The sequence below is a fragment of the Neltuma alba genome, unplaced genomic scaffold, assembly GCF_004799145.2.
Source record: "Neltuma alba isolate B1F8T4 unplaced genomic scaffold, ASM479914v2 tig00007351_pilon, whole genome shotgun sequence".
NCBI classification, from domain to species: domain Eukaryota; kingdom Viridiplantae; phylum Streptophyta; class Magnoliopsida; order Fabales; family Fabaceae; genus Neltuma; species Neltuma alba.
In genome coordinates this window covers 35,130-57,998 of record NW_021634759.1, presented here as the reverse complement: position 1 = coordinate 57,998, position 22,869 = coordinate 35,130, and the positions used below count along the sequence as shown (strand labels likewise).

Genomic DNA, 22,869 nt, shown 5'->3' with positions numbered 1-22,869 from the left:
TCTTTAATATAAAAGCTAGTTGACTAATTTGACTAGACGAAGAAAAGTAGCTAAGTTAGTTATTTGTAATGTATATGTGTTATTTTTTTAAAAAAATATCGTTACTAATCAAGTTTATTGGTTAAAATTATTATTATTACAAGGACTGTCGTAAAAAAAATGAGAGAGAAAATGAATTGGAGTCTTATATTTAAAACTAAAATAAAAGTTAAACAAAATCTTATATTAAAGACTAGAGATAATATCTAATTCTCTCGGATTAGATTTGAATCGTAAGAGTCAATTCACATCTTGCGTCCCAAACATTACTTAAAAAATAAAAACTCCCTTCAATCTTGTTATAAGCACCAAACAATGACTTATGTAAATTAATGAAATTAGTTAACATTACTTATTTTTTTAGTAATATATCAAAATTACTTTCAATAAAATTTATTAAGCACAGGACTTTGATTAAGTAGTTAAAAAATTGTATAGTTAGTTAGGGATATTAGATGGAAAAAAATTAATATTTTAAACAAAACATGTCATATTATGAAACACGCTAGAAGTTCTTGTAATGATAAATCAGAGAGAATAGATGTTAATTATATCATGATGTAAGAAAAAAAATCAAAGAAATATTGATAACTTGTTGCTTTTGGAGGAACGCATGGATGAAAAGAAATGCAAGATGACAAGAAGAATCACACAATTAAGATCCAAATGAAAAGCACTCAATCGCTCCATTTGGATAATCATGAACATCTTGATTTTAATAAAAGTCCCAAAACATTCTCTGTGTACCTTGATGGGCTTGTTAATCCATAAGCTCATAAAAGCACAAAACCAAAATTCCAAATCCACTGGTCATTCATCCGTCCTTCAATCTATCTGTTCATCAATCTCATTCTCAACTTGCCTCTTCATTTTTTCCTGCGTTATCACTTTGACTACTTCCACTAACCACTTCAACACGCCTTCTTAATCACATAATTAATCCAAGTAATTATCTCCACTAATCCATTATTTCTCTCTCCCCCCCTCTTTTCCCAACACTAGTTGTGCTGTGGGCGATGATTAAGGCAGCCATTTGTTTAGTGGAACTGGTTTGCCACTATTGACTTGTGTGGGAAGTTGATTTGAGTGTGTTCCCATGATTATTCCTAAGTCAAAAGTTTGAGGCAATTAATCACCATAAACATTATGTATACTATGAAGTCATCATACTTCTGGATGTTGTGCATTCTCATCTCTAGGACAATAATAAAAACTTCTGGTTCAAGTTTGGTTTCTCTTGGTCATTGTATATGGAATTTTTAATTAATCTCTTTTGTCATTTAATGATAGTCTTAATTAAAAAAATAGTACTTTAGGAAAATCAACTTACTCATATTTGTTACAAATAACTACTAACAAACTAATTTTCTTAAAAATTAGTCAAGGAGCTTTTATTTTAAGGATATGAGGCAGTAGTTTATTTTAATTCTAAATATAAGATTTTTTTTAATTCATAGTGTGTTCTCTAAATTATCCTTATTAATTATACTCATTAGGGAATTTTCATCAAGAGTAATTTTACTGTAAATAATTAAAAAGGTATTTTAGAGAATCAACACATATTTTTTTACAATTTATTACTACTAATTTAAATAATTTTTTAATATTTATAAATTAGTTAACTTGCTCCTCTATAAACGGCCAAAAAAAATATAGGATCTTATTTATTTATAAAAGGAATGTAGAGGATGTCATTAGAAAGAGAGTCATATAAGAGAATATAATTATCACCTCCGGTTCTAAATATAAGATTAATTTATAGCGTAATTTGTATTATAAACTAGATTTTATATTTAAGAGCAAAGGTATTATTATATATGAAACTCACATTTCATAATTAGATATGAAATTCACCAAAATTTTTCCCCTCTTATCTCTATCAACATGCCCTATTTGCTATTAAATGCATACCGCCTAATTCAAATCTTCTCTCGTTTTTCACATTACAAAAGTTTATAATATGTGTCCGCGAAAAATGTTTTTTTTCCCAATCACACATTGTGGAATAGAAAGTCAACTTATTTTACCTTGTCATTGGTTGGTAAGTAGACTTTCTAACTTTTGATTTGAATAATATCTTAAAAAAACATGTTCAATATTCTCAACCAACATAATTCTCCTAGAATGACAAGTACAAAAGTATAATAGGCCATAGGTAAAAATTAGTCAAATTTAATTTATTATTTGAGTCAAAACGATGACCAGATAATTAAATCTTGAATTACTAAATCAATAAACTTGATTTATATATATAAAAGGACAAAATATAAATATGGAAATTTTGGGAAGACCAAATATTATCGGTTGGGAAAGGGTTGCTTAATTACAGCGACGATGGGTAGGTAGAGGCTCCAAGGGAACAGAAAATTGGATATAACTCCCACGCATGCCAAACTGATGGTCCAGCTTCCATTATGATTCAAACCTTTCCTCTTCTTCTTCCTAAATTTTGGGATCTCAAATTTTCTTATTTAGCAAATAAATTTATGGCTATGCTCTCAAGATCTTTTTTTTTTTTTGATGAAACATCAGGGTATCCACCGGCGGACCCAGTGACTAATCCCTTCGCTGGCTTGTAGGCACCTCGATGGGTGGGACAGCTGGCCCGGGGTTTTAAAGCTTTTCCATACTCAAGGCAAGGATCGAACCCTCGACACTTGGTTAAGGGAGGATGAGCCCCCACCGCTCAACCACACCCCCCGGGTTTCTCTCAAGATCTTTTCCTTGCTAAATAAAATATATATATACTATCTCCGATACTTAATATAAGAGTTAGTTTGACTTTTAATTTAGTCATAAATATAAGGCCCTAATCTATTTTGTCTATCATATTTATTCATTTTTTAAAGTAATTTAGTTGTATATGTTAAAAATTCTATCAATTGGTAATTCTAGTTGTCCTAATTGTAAGAGCTAATTGACTAGTTTGAAAAAATTAAGAAAACAAGTTAAGTTAGTTATATGTAATACATAGGTGTTGTTTTTTCTAAAACATTCTTACTAATCAAGTGTAGTGGCTAGAACTACCATTATTAGAAGGACTATCTTGGGAAAAAATAGATAAATATGAGAAACAAAATGGATTGGGGTCTTATATTTAAGATCAAAATAAAAGTCAAACAAGGTCTTATATTAAAGACTGGAGGTAGTATATATTATTAGCAAATGTATTTTAAGAAATTTAACTTATTTGTTACAAATAACTAATTTAAAAATAATTTTAATCTACTCAAATTAATAAATTAGCCTTTATATTAAAGACTGGAGATAGTATAAAACAAAAATTCTAACCATTGAAATCACAAGAGGATTTTTTTATTATTATTTAATAACAACTAAATATAAACAGTGAATACTCATTGCACAAGGAAATTTATATATACTATAAAATCTATGAACCTACTATTTTCCAATTCCATGCAATGTATATAGGGAACGCATTTAATTTATTTGAAATAAGGACGCTAACTATAAATTTAGGTATCTAAATTTTTTTCCCTTTCATGAAATGTAATTTTACAAAATTTGACTTTTTGATATGTTTTAAAAGTTGTTGAAATTTTAATCTTAGTAATCTGTTGATTATGCACATAATCTCAATAAAAAATAATCCTGAGGACCAAAGAATATAAAATTGAAGAAACTGAATTCTTCATTAAATAATCTTTTGAAAATGCCTTTGGGAAGAAGAATCTTTTAAATGCCTTTCACGTTTAATATTTTTATAAAATATTTGCATTTCACTATACAAAATTACTTTGGCAAAAAAAAAACTATACAAATCACAATAAAATTATTTATAAATACTCATTTAATAATATTGGTAAAAAATAAATATTTTATTTAGTGGTTTAAATTCTTAAACATCAAACACCAAATGTCATAGTACTATTAAAAAAACAAACATTTGTTACTTGCTAATGTAGTAAATTTAATCGGAACGATTCATTTTATATAATTCAAGCAAACTAAGTATTTATTGCCAATAAAATATACTTCTTGTTTAAAAAAAAAAATCAAAGGGAAAACAAAGAAATTCAAGTTAAAAGCGGGATGAAATCTGTAACCCTCCATTTATAGGAAAACTTTTTATATTACTAGGTTATTGGCTAACAAAATTTACATTTAATATCCTCGCAGAATATTATATCCTACATTCAATTCTAAATATAAGATTTAGTTCATAATATAAATTAAATCTTATATTTAATACCAGAGGTAGTATAAAACATCATATGATTATGATGATAGTTTTTTTAGTTGAATTAGTTGTTATACAAATCTAAAATGACTAAATGTTGTTTCAAGGTTTGATAATATTTTTATTTTATGACGCACATAAAAAAAATCATTTACAATAATAAGAAGTATATCTTCCATCACTGAGGTTAAAAAAAAAAAAAAAATCTCCCACCACCGTCTCAAAAGCGGAAAAATTAAATAGTGTAATTAAAAATTATTTCCATTTTCTCGTGTCCTTCAATCCGCCAATTCTTCGACCAAAAAAAAAATAAAAACAAAAAAACAAAACCGCAAATCTGAGTGGGCCCCCATCCTCCCAGAAGGGCGAAATTCGTCATTCGCATGATCGCAACGGAACCACGACTATTTTATTACTTCACCAATAGTAGTGCTTCTCCACTAGGGATGGAAACAGGCCAGGCTATCGCCTTAACAGGCTAGGCCTGGTTTGTATCAAATAGGCCTGAGCCTGGCCTGTAGCCTGTTAAAGGCTTTCTTTTTAGCCTAAGCCTGGCCTATACAAAGGCCTGGCCTGGCCTGAAGCCTGTTAAAAGGCCTGTAGTTTTTAAAACAAACATAAGCTGAAAATAGGCATTAACAAAATACAAGCCTACGTCTTTAAACAGGCCGAAACAGGCACTAATGATTTGAAACAGAGTTGCCAAGCATGGAGAGACCAATAACTAAATAAACTCAAATAAAATCACAGTCCAAAATCACTTAAAATACAAGTTGAGATAATGTTACTAATCAACAAGAACATACCAAATGCAACAACATTAAAGACTAATCGTGTATCAATAGTAGCACATAACATTAAAAGAAAAAACTGTGTCAACTCTAAAAGCACCAACTCTATCTTCTTCATAATTGTTGCCAACCCAGAAAATTTTAACAGCATTTTCACCCCTCTAACAGTTTTTTTTTCCTTTGTAATTTTGTGGTAGCATATAAATGAATGAAGGATGCATATAAAAAAAAGGATGCATCAAGTGAATGAAGGTGGCAGCCAAATGATGAGCAACAAGGGATGGTGGTTTGGTGGATTATGGCGGCCGATTGATGAGAGACAAATGAATGAAGGTGGCGTCTGAAGAAGGAATCTGATGTTTTTGAGGCGAAAATGGGGAAATGAGGAAGATGGGTTAGACAAAGTCACAAAACCAATTAATTTTGAAGGATCTAGGAAGCTTACCTGGCTAGATGAGCACTGAGGACTGATGAGGAAAAGTCGGCGACGGCGATGCTGTGTCTTGCGAGGTCATATAGTTCAAGCTCCGACCGGTTGATGTCGCTTGTCAGGACTGAGGAGGAGAATGACTCGACGCCGCCGATGCTGTGGCTTGGGCTTAAGAGTCGATGCCACCGAGGATATGGAGACTGGAGAGCACAAGCCATGAAGACTGAAGAGAGGTAGGAGACCAAGCGAACTTCACACCGATGCTGAGAGATTGAGCACCGCCAACAAGCACGAGCACAAATCGTGGAGTTTGAGACTGAAGTAGGAGATTGGAGACTGAGAGATTGAATCTGAGATTGAGATTTGAGAGTCCGAGAGGTACGACGGCCGTAAGTCGAAAATCAAAATGGAGATTGAAGAGAGGGGAAAATGAAAACCTAAGAGAGCTGTGGAGTAAATAATTGTTTTGCCAATTTACCTAACTGGGTTTAAAATTATATATGATACATACGAAGTAACAACAGAGTACATTGGTGCGGTGGTGAAGTTGTTCTCTTGTCACCCGCCTGCAGGTCTCGAGTTCGACACCTATATTTTGCATAATCCAAATACATATATTCTAAAAAAACATCACAGGCTCAGGCAGCCTGATAGGCTTCATAGGCTTCTCACGGAGCCTGAGCCTGGCCTGTTAAACAAAATAGGCTTTGAAAAAAGCCTGAGCCTGGATTTATTTTTTAACAGGCCTGGCCTGATCAGGCCGAAAGAAGGCCAGGCTGCAGGCCCCTGACAGGCCGCCTGGCCTATTTCCACCCCTACTCTCCACTCTCCCTCGCCGACTCGCCGTGCGGCCCCACACGTAACGACAACGCGGCGTGACAATATCTTTAAATTACCCGCTTAAATTCTTATATATATAACTATAAATTTTGACAAAAACAACTGCATAAAATTAAATTTACTTATTTATTCTATTTTATGTCTCCGACATTCTGATTCCACCATCAAAATAAATTAAAAAAAATTATGAAGGGGATACTATGAAAATTACTCAAGACTCTAACTTCCCTCAATCAAGACTCTAACTTTGCTCAATATTAAATCTAGAGAGAAATATAATGAAGTTTCAAAAAAAATAATTATTAAAAATTTTCAATAACAATATAAATAATCTGTAATAATAAATTGTAAGAAATAACAACTTTTAAAACTTATTTTATAATTATTTTTTCCTTAGAATTTTATTATAATTCTCCCTTAAATTTATGTTTATCAGCAAAAGAATTTGGGAGTTGAAAATATCTTTTTTATTTTTTATTTTTCTGGGATGATGAGATCTAACATTAGCCAATTAAATAGGAAATAAGAGACTAAAAGTTAAAAACATTCATTTTTCATAAGAAAAAAGTTGGGTCTTGGGTTCATCAGAATAAAAACATTCACTCGTCTAAAAAAAATCTCTAAATAAAATTAAAATTTTAAAATCTTATACTACATCTAATTCTTAATATAAGACTCAATTGATTAATTTGAGAAAATTGAGAAAGTTACTAAATTAGTTTAGAATATTTATATTTATCATTTTTTAAAACTAATTTTTCTCTTTTTTTTATACGAAAAACTAATTTATCTCACTTATAAATTGATGGGTTAATAAAATTTTTGGTCGCTCAAGTTTGCTCTCATTTTGGTTTTAGTCCCTCAAGTTTCAAACTATAGGTTTTGATCCCTCAAGAAGTAAAATGATCAAGTTTTTATTAAATTATAAATGCTAATGTTTTAAATAAAAAGAAAGTTGAGGGACTAAAACCTATAATTTGAAACTTGAAGAACCAAGACTAAAATAAGGATAAACTTGATGGATTAAAGTTTGTATTAATCCTAAATTGATATATAATCTGGCGATCCACATAAGTATTTTAAAAAAATTATACTCCTTCTGTCTTTAATATAGGACTTAATTATTAAGTTAATTTTGATCCTAAATATAAGATCTATTTATCATATTTATCAATTTTTTTCTAAATTACCCCTATGAATACTCTCTTAACCATAATCAAGTAAGTAAAGAGGGAGAATATTGAGAAAGATTATTATGATGTTTTAAGAAAAACATGTCATATTTCTTATAATTAACTAATTTACTTAACTTCTTTAATATAATCAAATTAGTTAAATAGATATTATATTAAGAACCGGAAAAATATAATATAGGCTATAATTAAATAATTTATTAATTCTTTTAATATTTTTAAATTAGTCAATTTGGTTAATGGCAGCACAAAAAAAAAACTTCATAAATGCTTTCAGGTGGAGAATTTGAACGCTGATCACGGAGTGATAGGTTCAGGCTTTCAGCCCAATACGAGCCGTGGGATCAAATTCCCCCGACAAAATCGGCGGCGACCGATTGGTGAAAACGAAATTGCAAAACGGTGCTTTGGTGGGACGCGCCCCGCCGACGAGCAGGCCGCGCCCGCAAACATACACGCAATACATAACGGTTACATCCCCACACAGAAAATTTTCCTTCCTTCCTTCTCTATATTTAATTTCCATCTTCTTCATTTTAGTAATTTATTCATTAGTACTTTAACAGTTCAATTCTCCATTCACTTCTTTGTGATAGTGGATGCACCGGAAGTTGGATTCAGAAATTTATAACAGAATGAATTAGGAATTCATTTCAGTTCTTCTTTTTTTCCCGGGGCCAGAGGAATTCAATTCATTCTACTGCAAGATTTTTTTGCAGTATTTAGAAGAAGTGACCCCAATAGTAAGTGCTCCCTATAAAAAGGGTTATTCAGGAAAAAAATTTGGTTTTTATTATAAAACGTCAATAGAGTCATTAATGATTTTTTTTCTTAGTTTACCCCTAATTATAAATTATTATTGTTTATATAAATAACTCTTCACTAGCTCTTCGAACTTTGTTATAAGTGTAGGTTTGGATTAATGATATAACTGTTATTTCTTAATTTGTGTACATTAGCTTGTTACTGTCTTATAATAAGGACTAGAAGGAGTACCTATTTGTTAGTTGTGTAAAATTAATTTTACATAATGCAAAGTAAACATACCGGTGTGATGAACAAAGTTTTGTCACCTTTTAATGCTCTATGGTGTCTAGAGCAAGGTTGTCAAACTTACGAATTTAAACCAACTCTTGATAATGATATAAGCTCGAATCACAAACTCGGCTCGTAAACTCGTAAGAATTTACTTTTATTAATTAATTAGTATTAAAAGTATATAATCAAATAATTAATATATAAAAAATGAGAATAATTTCATTTAAATATATTTTAAATTTAAATAATTAAAATTATATTCATCAATGTTAATAATTTATCACATTTAACAAAAATTTTTTTACAAAATTCATATATAAAGTCACTAAATATAATCAAGTCCAAAAATTTAGCATGAGTTTAAAAGCGAGTTAACACGATTTTGTATGCTAAAAACGTAAAAAAAAGTAAACTTAGTAAATGAACTCGTAAGTTTAACTGAGTAAATCGACATGATTTTGTTAACTAAAAACGTAAAAACATTAAACTTGGAGAGTCAACTCGTGAGTTTAACCACAGTGGTATAGAGTTTTGTCTCACAAAGTATGAAAAAACCTTTTAAATTCTCCCAAATTTGTCGCAAGTAAATCTAAATTGTTGTCTTCACGATGTCAAATGTTGAAGATTATGAGGGGAGAAAACATTTCAACATTTGTCAGAGAGGGATGGTCTAGTAATTTCAATTTTTTTCAACTAAAATTAATACAGGTACAATAAATATTATCTTAATGATAATACATTAGATTTTTAATTAAATAATTGATCTTATCAGATTATATTAAAAATTACCTTGACTTGTTTCGAATTTGCTTTGATGTTATCATATGATATCATATGATAAGTAAATAGGCTATCGGTGTCATTAATAATAATACATGCGTGAGAGTGATAAAATAATAAGGATATGGCATTTTATTTGTGCAATAAAAAAATAACGTGTTTGATCATTATATAGATCAATCAACTTGACTACTCCTAATTATAATGTCTATGACCCTATGATATGCGTTGAATTAAAATATTAATATGAAAAAAACTAATAATAAATGAATCTAACTACAGTGAAAGAAAAAGCAGACCGTCCAACTCCAATCTACACTTCTTATTCAAGTCCTTAACCCATCCTTGCCAACACATACTTGTAAATATACTCATCTCAAAAATATATTTTTTTGTAAAAGAACAAAAAAAAGTAAATCTATAACGTAATATTATGATAAAAGTTGCTGAAAAATCTCATTTTTTTAAAATTTATCTAAAAAGTACCTAAAGGCCAGAGTTTTTGAATGTATGTAACTTTTTTTTGGGTATCACTTTGCGCAATTAGAAGGATTATATTGAAAAAAATACATAAATATTAGAGACAAAAGATTTGGGAATCTTATATTTAGGACTGAAATAAAAATCAAACGACATGTTACAAAGGTTAAATAAGAGGTGCACTTTAAATAATAAATTTTGTCACGAGAAAATTGAGAGCAATTTTCTCATATTATAATTATAATATTTAAAATGAGAAATGAACAATTAATAGAGGGAAGGATTAACAATACATCACATCTGTTACCAAAAAAAAAAAATGCACCACATCTTTATTTTTCAATTTATTTTTCTCTGACATCATATTCACAGATCGTGGCAACAAAAAAAAAAAAAGATTAATATTCAAGGAAAATTGATTCATATTCAAAGAAAATGTATAGTTTTGGGTGGGGGCACCGATTTATATATAGATGTAGAGGGAGAGAAGGAGAGAGACAGAGAGAAGGTGCTGGGCGATTGACTCAGCCTCTGCGCACCTCTGGTGATTTGGCATTTTCTGGTTTTGTTTTTGGTGCTAATTGGTTGGTTGGTTGGTCGCCTATTTCTGCCTTTCATCTTCTTCTCCTACAGTAGTTTTCAATTTTACATTTATGTGTCTCTGTGCATTTAGAAGAGGGTTCTCTGCTATTTAGCTTTAGCGTGCTCTGCTAAAGAATCACACTATCCATCAGCACAGGCACCAACGATATCACACACGGAAAGAGAAATATAGAGACAGAGAGAAAGTGAGAGAAGGGGGGAGCAAGAAAAAGGGCTATACTGTTTTTTGACTGACCTTTGTTGCTCTGTCTCTTTTTGTTCTTGTGGAGAGAATGGAATGATGGGCACGGTAGCTAAACTGGGCTGAAAGCGAATGTTTGGGTGCTGCGAGAATAATATTATATATATTTCTGCAAACAGGAGGCCTTTTGCTGTTTGGGAAACAGGAATTGATTATGAAAGCTGGCAAAATGAGACTACTTTGAAGGTATATCTTGGTTGGTTGAGCATTGTTGTCAAATGAGGTAATGTGTTTTGGAATGTTCTGAATCTGAATATCAGTTTTAAGTGTTTTGAGTTTCACTAGTTCAATATCCTAACGGGAAATTATTTTTCCCTCTGAAGAATTCTTCATACGCGTGACTCCCGAGGTGGGTGATCTTTGCCACCTGACTTGGATTGGGATTCCTTCCATGCAATATTTCACACCAAGACTTGGCCTAATAAACACAAACGCCTTCCACATGCGCAATCCTGTGCCAAGAAATTGTTGATTTTATTTGATTTCAAGGGTCTGATCAGAGAAGCTCTTATTATAGAAATCTTCACAGGATTGTTTTGTATTTTTTTGGGGGGGGAGAAAATGGCTTCTAATGCGGCGGAAATGCAAGAACCGAGCATTGACACCGATAAGCTTAGCTATGAAATCTTCTCCATCCTTGAAAGCAAGTTTCTCTTCGGCTACGAGGACCAGAAGGTCTGGCTTCCGAAGCAAATATCTGCGACAATTGAACCAAAACCAGAAGTTCAGTCTTACGCTGCCAACGTCGACGGCGTCTCCTCCATCAAGAATCAGAGAGGCAAAATATGCATACTCAGCATAGATGGTGGAGGCATGCGAGGGATTCTTCCCGGGAAAGCTCTGGCCTATTTGGAAAATGCGTTGAAGAAGAAATCAGGAAACCCGGACGCTAGAATCGCCGATTACTTTGACGTAGCAGCCGGCGCCGGTGTCGGAGGCATTTTCACGGCGATGCTTTTCGCCACAAAGGATCACCGACGCCCTATTTTCGAAGCCCAAAAAACATGGCAATTTTTAGCTGATCACGGCCAAAAGTTCTACCATCCTGGGTCCAGCGGCAGGAGCAGCCGCAGCTTCTTTCGTCGATTATTTACCAGCAACTCCGCTTCTGGTTCTGTCAGCTCCGTCACCGCCGGTCTGGAGAAAGCCATGAAGGAAGCATTCGCCGCGAACGGCAAAAGCTTAACTCTCAGAGATACTCTAAAGCCCGTCCTCATCCCCTGCTACGACCTTTCCAGCACGGCGCCGTTTTTGTTCTCCCGAGCAGACGCGCTCGAGACCGAGAGCTTCGACTTCCGGCTCTGGGAGGTCTGTCGTGCCACGTCGGCCGAACCGGGCCGATTCGAGCCGGTTCAGATGCGGTCCGTGGATGGTCAGACGGGATGCCTGGCTGTCGACGGCGGATTGGCGATGAGCAACCCAACCGGTGCCGCCATAACGCACGTGCTTCACAACAAGCAGGAATTCCCGTTTGTCCGAGGGGTGGAGGATTTGCTGGTGCTTTCGCTGGGAACGGGTCAGTTATTGGAGGCGAGGTATGAGTATGACCAGGTCAAGCGTTGGAAGGCTAAGGAGTGGGCTCGGCCTATGGCTCGGATTTCTGGGGACGGCTCTGCCGATTTGGTGGACCAGTCTGTGGCCAAGGCCTTTGGCCATAGCCGCACCTCCGGTTACGTTCGCATTCAGGTATGCGTTCCCGAAATTTCCTCTGCTTCGATTGAAAGAAATTACTTTGTTTTATTCTTTTGTCTCTCCATTTGGCTCAAAGCTGTCCGCTGTCCGTTGCTCTGGCTTCTTTGACACGGTTCAATCCATGCAAACGGCTAGTCTATGACCATAAAACACCCAATATGTGTAAATCAGACGGCGTTAGATATTTGCATAATGGATATATTTCACCCTCTTCTAATCATTGTTACATATTTTGAACTCATTCATGATGTAAGGCTGCGAGTGAGAAAAAACGATTAAAAAATGGACAGAAGTAAGGTTCATTTATCGGTGATGATTATACAAATTGTGTAGATTCATATCTTAAATTCATTCTTAAAAATATAGCGGTGGGGTCGAGAAGACAGGGTGGTTTTAGGATTGTGGCAGGGAAACCGGGAAGTTGTCGGATTTTATTTTAATTGTTTTCTTGTCGGATTTTATTTTAATTGTTTTTGTTCAAGGACTACACGTGATTGTGTGGGTGGTGCTGGGGATTGTTTCTATTGGGAACCAATCAAGGCTCTTTTGGTTTGCTCAAGGGTTGAGGAGTTTTTTGAGTTTCCCATCAAACGGTGGGTTGTTTTGATACGGAACTGTAGTGCAGGTGATGAGTATGGGTCAAATTTGTTCTCGTTCGGAATGTCCATCAAAAGGCGCGCGCGAGCACAAAGCCAAGAAACTAGTCTTAACCTGAAGTTAGGGTATCGAATAACTGGGGGAGTTTGAAGTTGTCCAGATGATGGAGAAGCTACCTAAAATTAGACCCTGAAACGTAAAGGGTATTCAATTTTGAGTCAATTTCAAACCAGCAAGGAGTGGGGTTTGTGTAGGGGAGGGATATTTCGCCTTGTCTCCATGTAGCAACTTGATAGGCATGGAGGTAGATTGCTGGATTTGGACTTGTTGGGATTTAGGAATTAATGTGTCTGGATCAATTGCTTAAAGGCCTTGCTCTCCATAATTCACTTTGCAAGCTTATTATGTGATGGAACACTTAGTGTGCCGTCTCTGGCGGTGGAGTTGAACAGCCACATGGATGGTTATTTTCTCACTCTAGGACAAAATTGTCGCATTGCTTATTGCAGGGCTTTGAACTTCATTTATCCAAGTTCAGGTCCTCTCCTTGTTTGAGCCGTTTATGGTAATACACTTTTCCGGATAAACTGGTAAAGTCTATTTTCAATCGGTTTTGACTTTTGAGTCTACTATAAGAAAAACAACCATAGGAGAAATTGGTTGGTACATCAGGTTAATCATACTCATAAATACACATATAATCCCGTCAAATGGGACCCAACTAAAATGCGCGTTTGACCTCAGTTGCTTTCCTGTGGAGACTGGATCCTTGGCAACAGCATCGCATTATTTTCATCTCATTTGCATTTCTGGAGTGTTATTATGCTGCAGACGACTTGAAACGATACTATTTATGAACTCAATAAATCTAGCTTGAAAATTGTTCGGCAGTAAATGCCAAATGAATTAAGGGTTAATTCTGAATGCTTCTGAAATGGGTAATGACAGGCAAATGGGTCAAGCATGGGGCGATGTGGACCCAATGTGGATACGGATTCAAGTCCTAATAATGTAAAGATGCTGATAGGGATAGCAGATGAAATGTTGAAGCAGAAGAATGTAGAATCGGTGCTGTTTGAGGGGAAGAGGATTGGGGATCAGAGTAACTTTGAGAAGCTTGACTGGTTTGCCGGAGAACTTGTGCAGGAGCATCAGAAGAGGAGTTGCAGGATAGCTCCCACTGTTGCTTTCAAGCAAGCTACCGAAAAAGCGACCTAAGGGAGCAGGTAAGTGGTCTCTGTTGTTTTGTTTTGGGTTACCTCAATCATTTTTATGCATCCTTTCAAATAAAGCGTTTAGTGGACCCGTTGATTAGATATGATCAGGCAGGAAAGGCATCTTATTCACGATTATACAAGTATATATAAAAAAAAAAAAAAACAAGGGAATTGCTTACAACAATTCGTGAAATGCAAAAAGCACAATGTAGTTCATGGGCAATTGTATTATATTCTTTTTTAAATCGAGGGTTGATCGCAATATTCAAAATTGGCATGTGAATTTTTAAAACGCATCCAAACATTTCCTTGGACTTTTTCATTAATACATGACAAAACATACCCTCAAGTAGTTTTTGGTGTTACTCTTTGTAATCTCAGTGCTCTTTTTCATTGGTTTAGTAAGAGATTATAATAGAATTATTGAGATTGTAATGGACTTATTCATTTTTTTTGAGCAAATAATGGACTTATTCATTGACTTTCAATTTTATAGTTTATTTTTTTGACAAATCCTTTTATCACCAAGGTCTAAGTAGTGAAATCCTTGGGGTTTCCCATTATCTTATTATAATTAAGTTATGCACTTATGCATCATGTTGTCAAATTTTACGAGGTAGTTCAGCCATATATATCATCATTTACTTGTAAACTGTGTGGACCAACTGAACCCATGCCCTTCGAGTTTGTCTATTCATTTACCTGTTCTTTAGGTAAAGGTCACCAACCTATTTTACCCAATAAAAAAAGAATATCATACCTGAGCCGATTGGTACACAATGTAATGAAATTAAAAGAAAAAAATCAGAATTTTGACAATAAAAAAAACAGCTCAATCTTAAAAAAAAAATAAAGAACTAAAAAAATTTGAAATAATAGTTACCAAAATAAAATAGATAATACTAGAAGTTAAAAAAAAAGAAGATAAAATTATTCTCTTTCCTTACTCCCCAAAGGAGCCATAGAGGCTTGATGGGAGGGCGCTGAGCTGGTCAAACTACATCAAAATTGGTCTCCTTAGCACTGTGTGATTGCCCCTTAAAAATTCATGATTTTTCCACTTGAATACGATTTAATTTATTGACTAGTAAAGAACTTTATCAGAAACATGTGTTAATTTTGTTATTTTGTGTGTCCTTGGGGGCACCGTCTTGTCCTTTTCTTCTTTGTTCAGCAGAACACACCTTAGAGGACAGCAGGAGGGTTCCTGTTCTTTTTGCTATACGTCGAAAATATAGCATAAGAGATGAATTGGTTTGTCGACCCACCGACACACCCACTCTTATTGTGGGGACTCGGGGAGGGACATCCTGGTAATTTAATTTAGAAGAAAAGATTTAGGGCTTAGGCTGTTGGTAAAAGTTATTATATAAAATTCACCAAAAAAGTTACTATTGTGTAAAATACTATTCTGTTGGAATTATTGAGGGCTTCCCCTAAACACACATTATTTGTATCCTGAAAGGTGCTTTGTAATAACTAGATCTATAATGCAATTTTCATGTAGATTAATAAATTATATGAATTGTATATTATTAAGTTTAATAAAGAAATAAGAGCACATGAAGAAAGATCATAGAAGAAAAGACAAAAACGAAGTCTGTTACTAGCTAAATTAGTCAAATTTTAAATTAAAATACTATCTATTACGAAAAATAGCACATATGTAAAATTATCTAGAATTTATGTCAAAGACAAACAGACAGTAATGTAAATATCTGGTCCCCGGAAGCCTGAAAATTTATATTTGTCAGTCCAATTAACATTTTTTACACATAATCCATTGGCGCACCTTTCAAGGCGCTGTCCTAAAAAATAATTTTCATATAAGAGAATTCTTATCCATACTGAGAATTGTTTTTGTTAATATAAAAGTAAAAAGAGAATAAAAATATGAATGCAAATCAATGTCGAAATTTTTATTAATAAAAAACAATAAAATAAAACTAACTCTATGAATTATTGCATAGATTACATAATCACATATTTTGTATACAACTTTACCCTTTCTTTCAAGGGATGCCAGTTGTAACCTTGACTGAAATCATTCATCTCTAGTCTTGGTCCCATTTCCACCTAGGCTTATTGTGGACGTGGTTGCATTCATCTCTCCCTTACACACAATACAAATGTCAAATCCTTAGGCTCTTTGAAAGAACACTAAAGCTGGTCCATTCAAGTATTCTTGGACTGTTATAGGCCGCATGTTTTTATTTCTGTAATTCACACACAGAAGTGAATCTTTCATAATTTAATAACTCAAGCATCTCTTAAACTATATTGTTTCCTTGGTCTCTTTTGGTGTGCTTCGTATGAGAAACTTCTTAATTGCACAATTTTTTTGGGTAAGTAGAGAATACATGCGTAGATTTCTGAAAAAGGTGTCGGGTATGGAACGCTAGCTGGAATTTAGTGAGTGAACAATGAAAGTAGAACTGAGCATCACCAGCCTAGGACATGATTCTTTTGAATATATAAATTTAGAAAAAAAGCGAAAAAGATTAGATTGAAGAAGATCTTCTTTTGTTATTGTAATGAAGAGGTGAGGGAAAAGTAGCAGGGAGGTGTCAAAAAGGAAGAGAAAGTTGGTCACGAGCTCACATTCCAAACATTCCCACACCTGCTCCTTGACTTCCTTCGACTTCTTGTATAGTGCTCCAACCACAATACGATTTTGCGTGCTTGCTTTTGAATAGCCTTTTATGTCGTCTTCTATTGTCCTTGCTCTTGATGTATAATGCATCATGTCAAATTGAATTGTTTTTACTCATATGAATTCAAAAAGAAAAGGGGTTAAAAGGTATGCCCTTAAACTATTCTTTCATGAGAAGTACGTATCTTAAACTATTAAATGGTGTAATGCCGTATCTGAAGTATTAATAAAATATTGTTAAAACAAATATAATATTTTTTTAATTACTTACTGGTGCCGATTTGACTTGTTTAGAATACCTTGTATCCTGAGAGAATAGTTTAAGGATAAAAATACCCGAAAATAATATAAAAGAACATAAATGTCTGCATCACTTAACATGTTTACACATTGTTTTTATGAATGCATGTATGGATGGGATTGTATTGAATTGATTGTGACTATTCATCAATGGTTAACCATGCCTAACTTTGCCCGGGGGGGGGGGGAACCATGCCTAACGTTGGGTCTTGTATCTCCTTGCTTTGTTTTGTGATGGTTGGCGTTGCGTTCAATTGAATGTAACCACTTTTGACATTAAAGTCCACTTTTTTTCAGGTATAAACAGACATTAGGAAGGAGAAAAAGGAGCAGCAGTGGGGGGAAAAAAAACAGGAAAGAAGAGAGGAGGTAGTATAGCAGCTTTTACTTTTCAAGTGAAAATAGAGGAAGAAGGTTAGGGAGATGATGGAAATTGAAAAGGACAAGGAGTATCAAAAGGGGTGGATAACCTTTGTGGGATACTTTGCTCCCCAGAGAACAAACACTGGTGTCCACTCCTACCTTTTCTACAGTGCTAAACACTAAATGAGCCACAATACCTAAAAAGCATTTTCATTTGTAGCCTTTTTAGGGTCAAACACGCTTCAGCTTGGAAATTTCAATTTCAATATCAGACTTTTAAGCCTCAAACATGGTCTGCACTTCATTCTTCCCTGTCCGTTCTCTCTTTCATTTTTTTTAATTTAATTTTGTTATTGGATATTCTTGTAAATCTGTGATTCTAAATATATACACACATATATATTATCTGTCTCATCTTTGCTTTCAAGGAAGTTTAATTACCTGTACTGGGCGGTGGGCTTACGTTGATGTGAGTGAAACTTTAGAAATGGTAGTCAAAGTTCATTCTGACTTTTAATGCACTTCATAATACTGTGTTTCTTCAATGTACATAGTTACAGAATGGTGAAAAGATTTATGAGCGACCTTTTCTTAGTGTGGTGGGCCATCAAAGGCACTTGTCCTTGGTTGCATGCTACTACTTAAACTACGCAATATATATATATATATATATATAGATATATATGTGCGCATATAAAATTATTGTTTTGAATTGTCTCTGTATGATAGTAAAAGGGACTTTTGAACTAATTTGTTCAAGTGTCTTCTGTATGTTGTGTTCATCTTCCTGTTGGATTTTTTCTCAAGGGAAATCCCATTCATATCCAATCAAAATGGCCAAATTTCAAATTGTCCCATCAGATTCAACAAATCCTTAATTAGTCCAAAAGATCAATCGGGGATTTGAGAATGTTATGTATTTGCAACGTTGCTTTTCATTTTCTTTTGAAAAAGGGGCTACTCCTGTGAATCATCGGAGCCCAAAGTCATCTCTGCCCGTAATTGGCCGTCATCCCTTGCGGCCATCAACGATAGCAACAACTTTATTGTAAATAGATACTGAAATTTTGTGAATTGCTAAAAATAACAACAAAGATTTAGGAATTGAAGTATAAGTCTTTCTATATACTATAACAACAAAGTGTTATTTTACTATGTGAGGTTAGCTATATGGATCGTACGATACTATTGAGTCCTATCCAAAACCAAATTTTTATATCAATATAAATTTAAAAAAATACTCTTATGTAGAATTTTTCTGGTTCTAAATATAAGATTCCTTTGTAGTGTAAAATTATACTACAAAATGGGTTTTATATTTAAGACTCGAGGAGTATTTGAATTCAATATACTGTCCCGGCGGAAAATTATACCTAAAATACTACGTTGGCAACTCAAAAACAAAAAAAAAAAAAACAAAAAAACCAAAAACTTAAGGCAAGTATGTCTTAAAAACAGATGCTTTTGACCCTTGTGGGATGTGGGCCCTTGGTTCTACAACGTTCATCTCCGTGCCGTACGGTTAATTTGCTTCTTCTTGAAGCAATCCACCATGACCTTTTTAATATTGACTTTCTCCATCACTCTCTTTTTTTTTTAAATTGAGAAAAGAAAAATTGCCATTCTACCAAAGTAATTGCAGAAAATTTACATAAAAATGGTAAGTTGCTTTGAAACGTATTGAAGAAATGAGTCCCAACATTATTTACCACTTTTGTGTATGAAATAATGTGGCAATCCACGTAGATAGAGACATGTCATCCATTCCTTTTTCTTAATTACCCAAAGCCAAGCCTCAAATCCGTCCCAATATATATATAAGGCATTTTTAATTGTTTCATTCAGTTTAAGAAAGATGATTAGTGCCGTTAATCTTACTACCTCCGGTCCTAATTATAAGACCCAGTTGACTTATTTGAGGAGATTAAAGAAGTAAGTTAAGTAAGTTATTTGTAATAAATAAGTATTGTCATTTCTAAAATATCCTTACTAATTAAGTATATTGGCTAGAACTATCATTATTAGAAGGATTATCTTGGAAAAAAATGCATAAATATGAGAGACAAAATGGATTGGGGTCTTATAATTAGAACCAAACAAAAAGTCAAACGGAGTCTTATAATAAGGACCAGAGGTAGTATTACATTTGTCATAAATTAATACCTATACTTTAGACCACTCAAACGGCATAAAAAGGGGGCCCGAGGGCCAATGTGCACGTCCACGTCATTTAACTGGGTCCCACGATAACATCCTTTATATGAAAATTAGTCCTCATTTTAATTTTAATTCCTGTAATTCTAAATCATATTTTTTGATCTTTTAAGTTTTTGTTAGTTCTCATCTTTTTACAAAAGTCTAAATCATTTTGTCCCTACTAAAAGTAAAATGAGAGAAAATTATAAGTACTAAATATTATATTAACAATTATGTGTATTTTTGTATCATTTTAAAAAATTTATGTGTATTTTTGTATTTTTTTTCTCAACCTATATATTTGGTACATCGTCAACGTCAGTTGACTTAATGGCCGTGATATTTTTGTATCATTTTAAAAATTATATATATATTTTTATAGTACTCAAGAAATTAAAAATTTATGGTGTTTGATGCCTTGGTGAAATATTTTATCCGTAGATTTATAGCTTAACTCGAAATTTCAAAAAAAGGGGAAAGAAAACAGAAAAAGGAAGAAAGAGTGAGTAACGAAAGAAGAGCGGAGTGGCTAGCAGCGTCACCCCCATAATCGGAGGAAACGTGCGTCTGTGTGGGGGAACTTTTTAATGGGATTGGACCCCAAAAATATGAAATCTCAATTCTCTCCAAAAGTTGCAGTAAAATGGCACCACTTTCACGTTTGGTTTGGTTGTTGTCTTTGTGCATACCTACTTTAATTTATACTCTTTCGAGTGCCAACGGAAATGAAATCCCAAATTATGTTTGGTTGGTTACGTTCCATATTCCATGCAATGTTTCCCATTCCTTCGCAATTTTAAGGCCATGGAATAAAATTGTCATTATTAAGTATTACCCTTTCATTCACGTCTCCAGTTCCTGTTTGAAAATGGTACCCCATTTTGTGGTCAACCTAAGAGCTATTACTTCTTATCCTAATTATAAGATCCTGTTAAGGGGATCTTATAATTAGGACTAGAGGTAGTAGTAGCTAGATGAGTATATTTAACCTTGAAAATAAGAAATCAATCCATTTACTCTTTTGAAGTCATACTACCTTTGAATATACGAGTCAGTTGGAGGTTACATGGGTTATTTTAGTACTTTAGGAAGATTAAGTCACATTTGTTGTAATTAACTAATTTATCTTGCTTATTTAATTTACTCAAATTATTTAAGTAGCTCTAAACTTAAAAATTATAAGAAATATAATAGTGTTTTTTTTCCCAAAACGCTTCCTATTTTTTTTATCAAACACATGTACTCCTCCGGTCCTAATTATAAGACCCAATTGACTTAGTTGAGGAGATTAAGGAAGTAAGTTAAGTTGGTTATTTATAATAAATAAGTGTTGTTATTCCTAAAATATCCTTGCTAATTAAGTATATTGGTTAAAACTATCATTATTAGAAGGATTATCTTGGAAAAAAATGCATAAATATAAGAGAAAAAATGAATTGGGTCTTATAATTAGGACCAAATAAAAAGTCAAATTGGGTCTTATAATAAGGACCGGAGGAGTATCTTTCTATTAGAGGTTTATTCAAGGAACTGTCAAATATTAAATGTAGGTATTTCTCCCTATTAATTGAATATATCAAGGAAAATTTGCATGAATTGAGTACTTTTCAATACAAATTACTTAAAAAGATTTTTTTAAAAAAATCAATACACATTTTTATAAATAATTAAGTTGACTAATTTTTTTTTTAAAGAAACGTTAAAAGAGTGATTTTCAATTCAACCCAGCATTAGCAATACCTTTGGCCAAAAAAAAAAAAATTCAACCCAGCAATACCTGGTAATGATATAAAATATAAAAGTATTATTACTTCTGATCCTAAATATAAATATAAGAACTATTTATAGTATAATTTATATTACAAACTAATTTTTATATTTTGCAACAGAGGTAGTGTGATATGATTGGAGATAAACACACACAGTGATGAATCATCTCATGCTGTTAGTATATGAATAATTTGGAAGTTAAAAAGTGGTAAGCTTTTGGGCTTGCTCAACTGGAACTGGAATTAATGAATAGACAATTAATAATTCAGGCCTGTTTGGGATAGTAGTAAAAATTCTTTATAAGTATGTTTTACGTAAATTGAAATAAAATTTTTCTCATATATTTACCTCATATTTCATAAATTACGATTGAAAAGTTATTTGTAAACTATTCGAAACAGGCCCGATATGACCTTACCAAGTGTTGATTTGTAACACAAACAAACGAAAGAAAGAATTGAATACATATGAAGCATATTCCACAGTGAAAATGTAGCCAAAAGGTTTGAATTTGATGTGAAGTGTCCCTTTGCTTTATCAACTTTTTGGGCTAAACATTAAATAAACTAAAAATCCATACCCTGTGATCTCACAAAAAGGAACAAAAAAAAGAAGCTACTTTTTATTTTTCTCCCGTCCTTTTAATTAATCATTCCTTAATTTGCTCTCTATCTCTGCAAATCAAACGCTTATAATTAAAGACGTATTCATATTCCTTTCCTCTCTTTTTTCCTTGGATTGATCTTCACATCTCCTTTTCTTATTTTCATTCTGTTTGGCAGCTCTCAATTATCATTCACACTTAAACTAATTCATCAACATTTTTACAAAGAAAATATTTTCTTCGTGAGAAAGCATGAGGGAGAGATTCTTTTTCTTATAAATTAGTTAAGATGTAATTGTGTGTTCATTAATTAGGGTTTGCTCGTAGTCTTTGATTCTGGTGCTAAGTCTTTGTTCATTCACAAAATAATGGAGAGCATGCTTCATTTTTGTCATCTATTCCCCATTATCATCTTTTCCATACCCACTGACTTGCCAACCAAAACATTGATATATTCAAGACTTGATTTTTTTTCCCAAGAAAAAGGTCATCAACAATTAAATTCATGACTTTATAAATTAAGTAGAGTGAACTAGTTTAATTAATCCAATAAACTCCTTTTGCCGTATTAGTTTGGAGTAAGAACAATACTTTTACGCTTTACAAAATAAAATTCTCATCGCATTTTATTTTTTACTCAAAATAAACTAATTTGAAAACCAATGATCACCTTAGATCTTGTCGAATTGAGTCAAACATATTGAGCCAGACATGCAACAAGCTAAAGTAATACTTAACTTGACTCAACTTGTGATTATTTGTTTTTTTTTTTAATTATTTTTTGACTTAGCTATATGGTAAGCCATATACATTATTCGAAGTTTGAAATATATTTTTGACA

General features: G+C 33.1%; 1 protein-coding gene across 1 annotated transcript; it reads left to right on the top strand.

Annotated features, from left to right (window-relative positions):
• Positions 1 to 10,995: 10,995 nt before the first annotated feature.
• LOC114752364 (patatin-like protein 6) lies at positions 10,996 to 17,798 on the top strand. The gene is made up of 3 exons (XM_028941108.1): positions 10,996 to 12,322; positions 13,874 to 14,151; positions 17,393 to 17,798. The coding sequence occupies exons 1-2, from the start codon at positions 11,198 to 11,200 to the stop codon at positions 14,141 to 14,143; spliced, it is 1,395 nt and encodes a 464-aa protein (XP_028796941.1). The 5' UTR covers positions 10,996 to 11,197; the 3' UTR covers positions 14,144 to 14,151; positions 17,393 to 17,798.
• Positions 17,799 to 22,869: the final 5,071 nt, after the last annotated feature.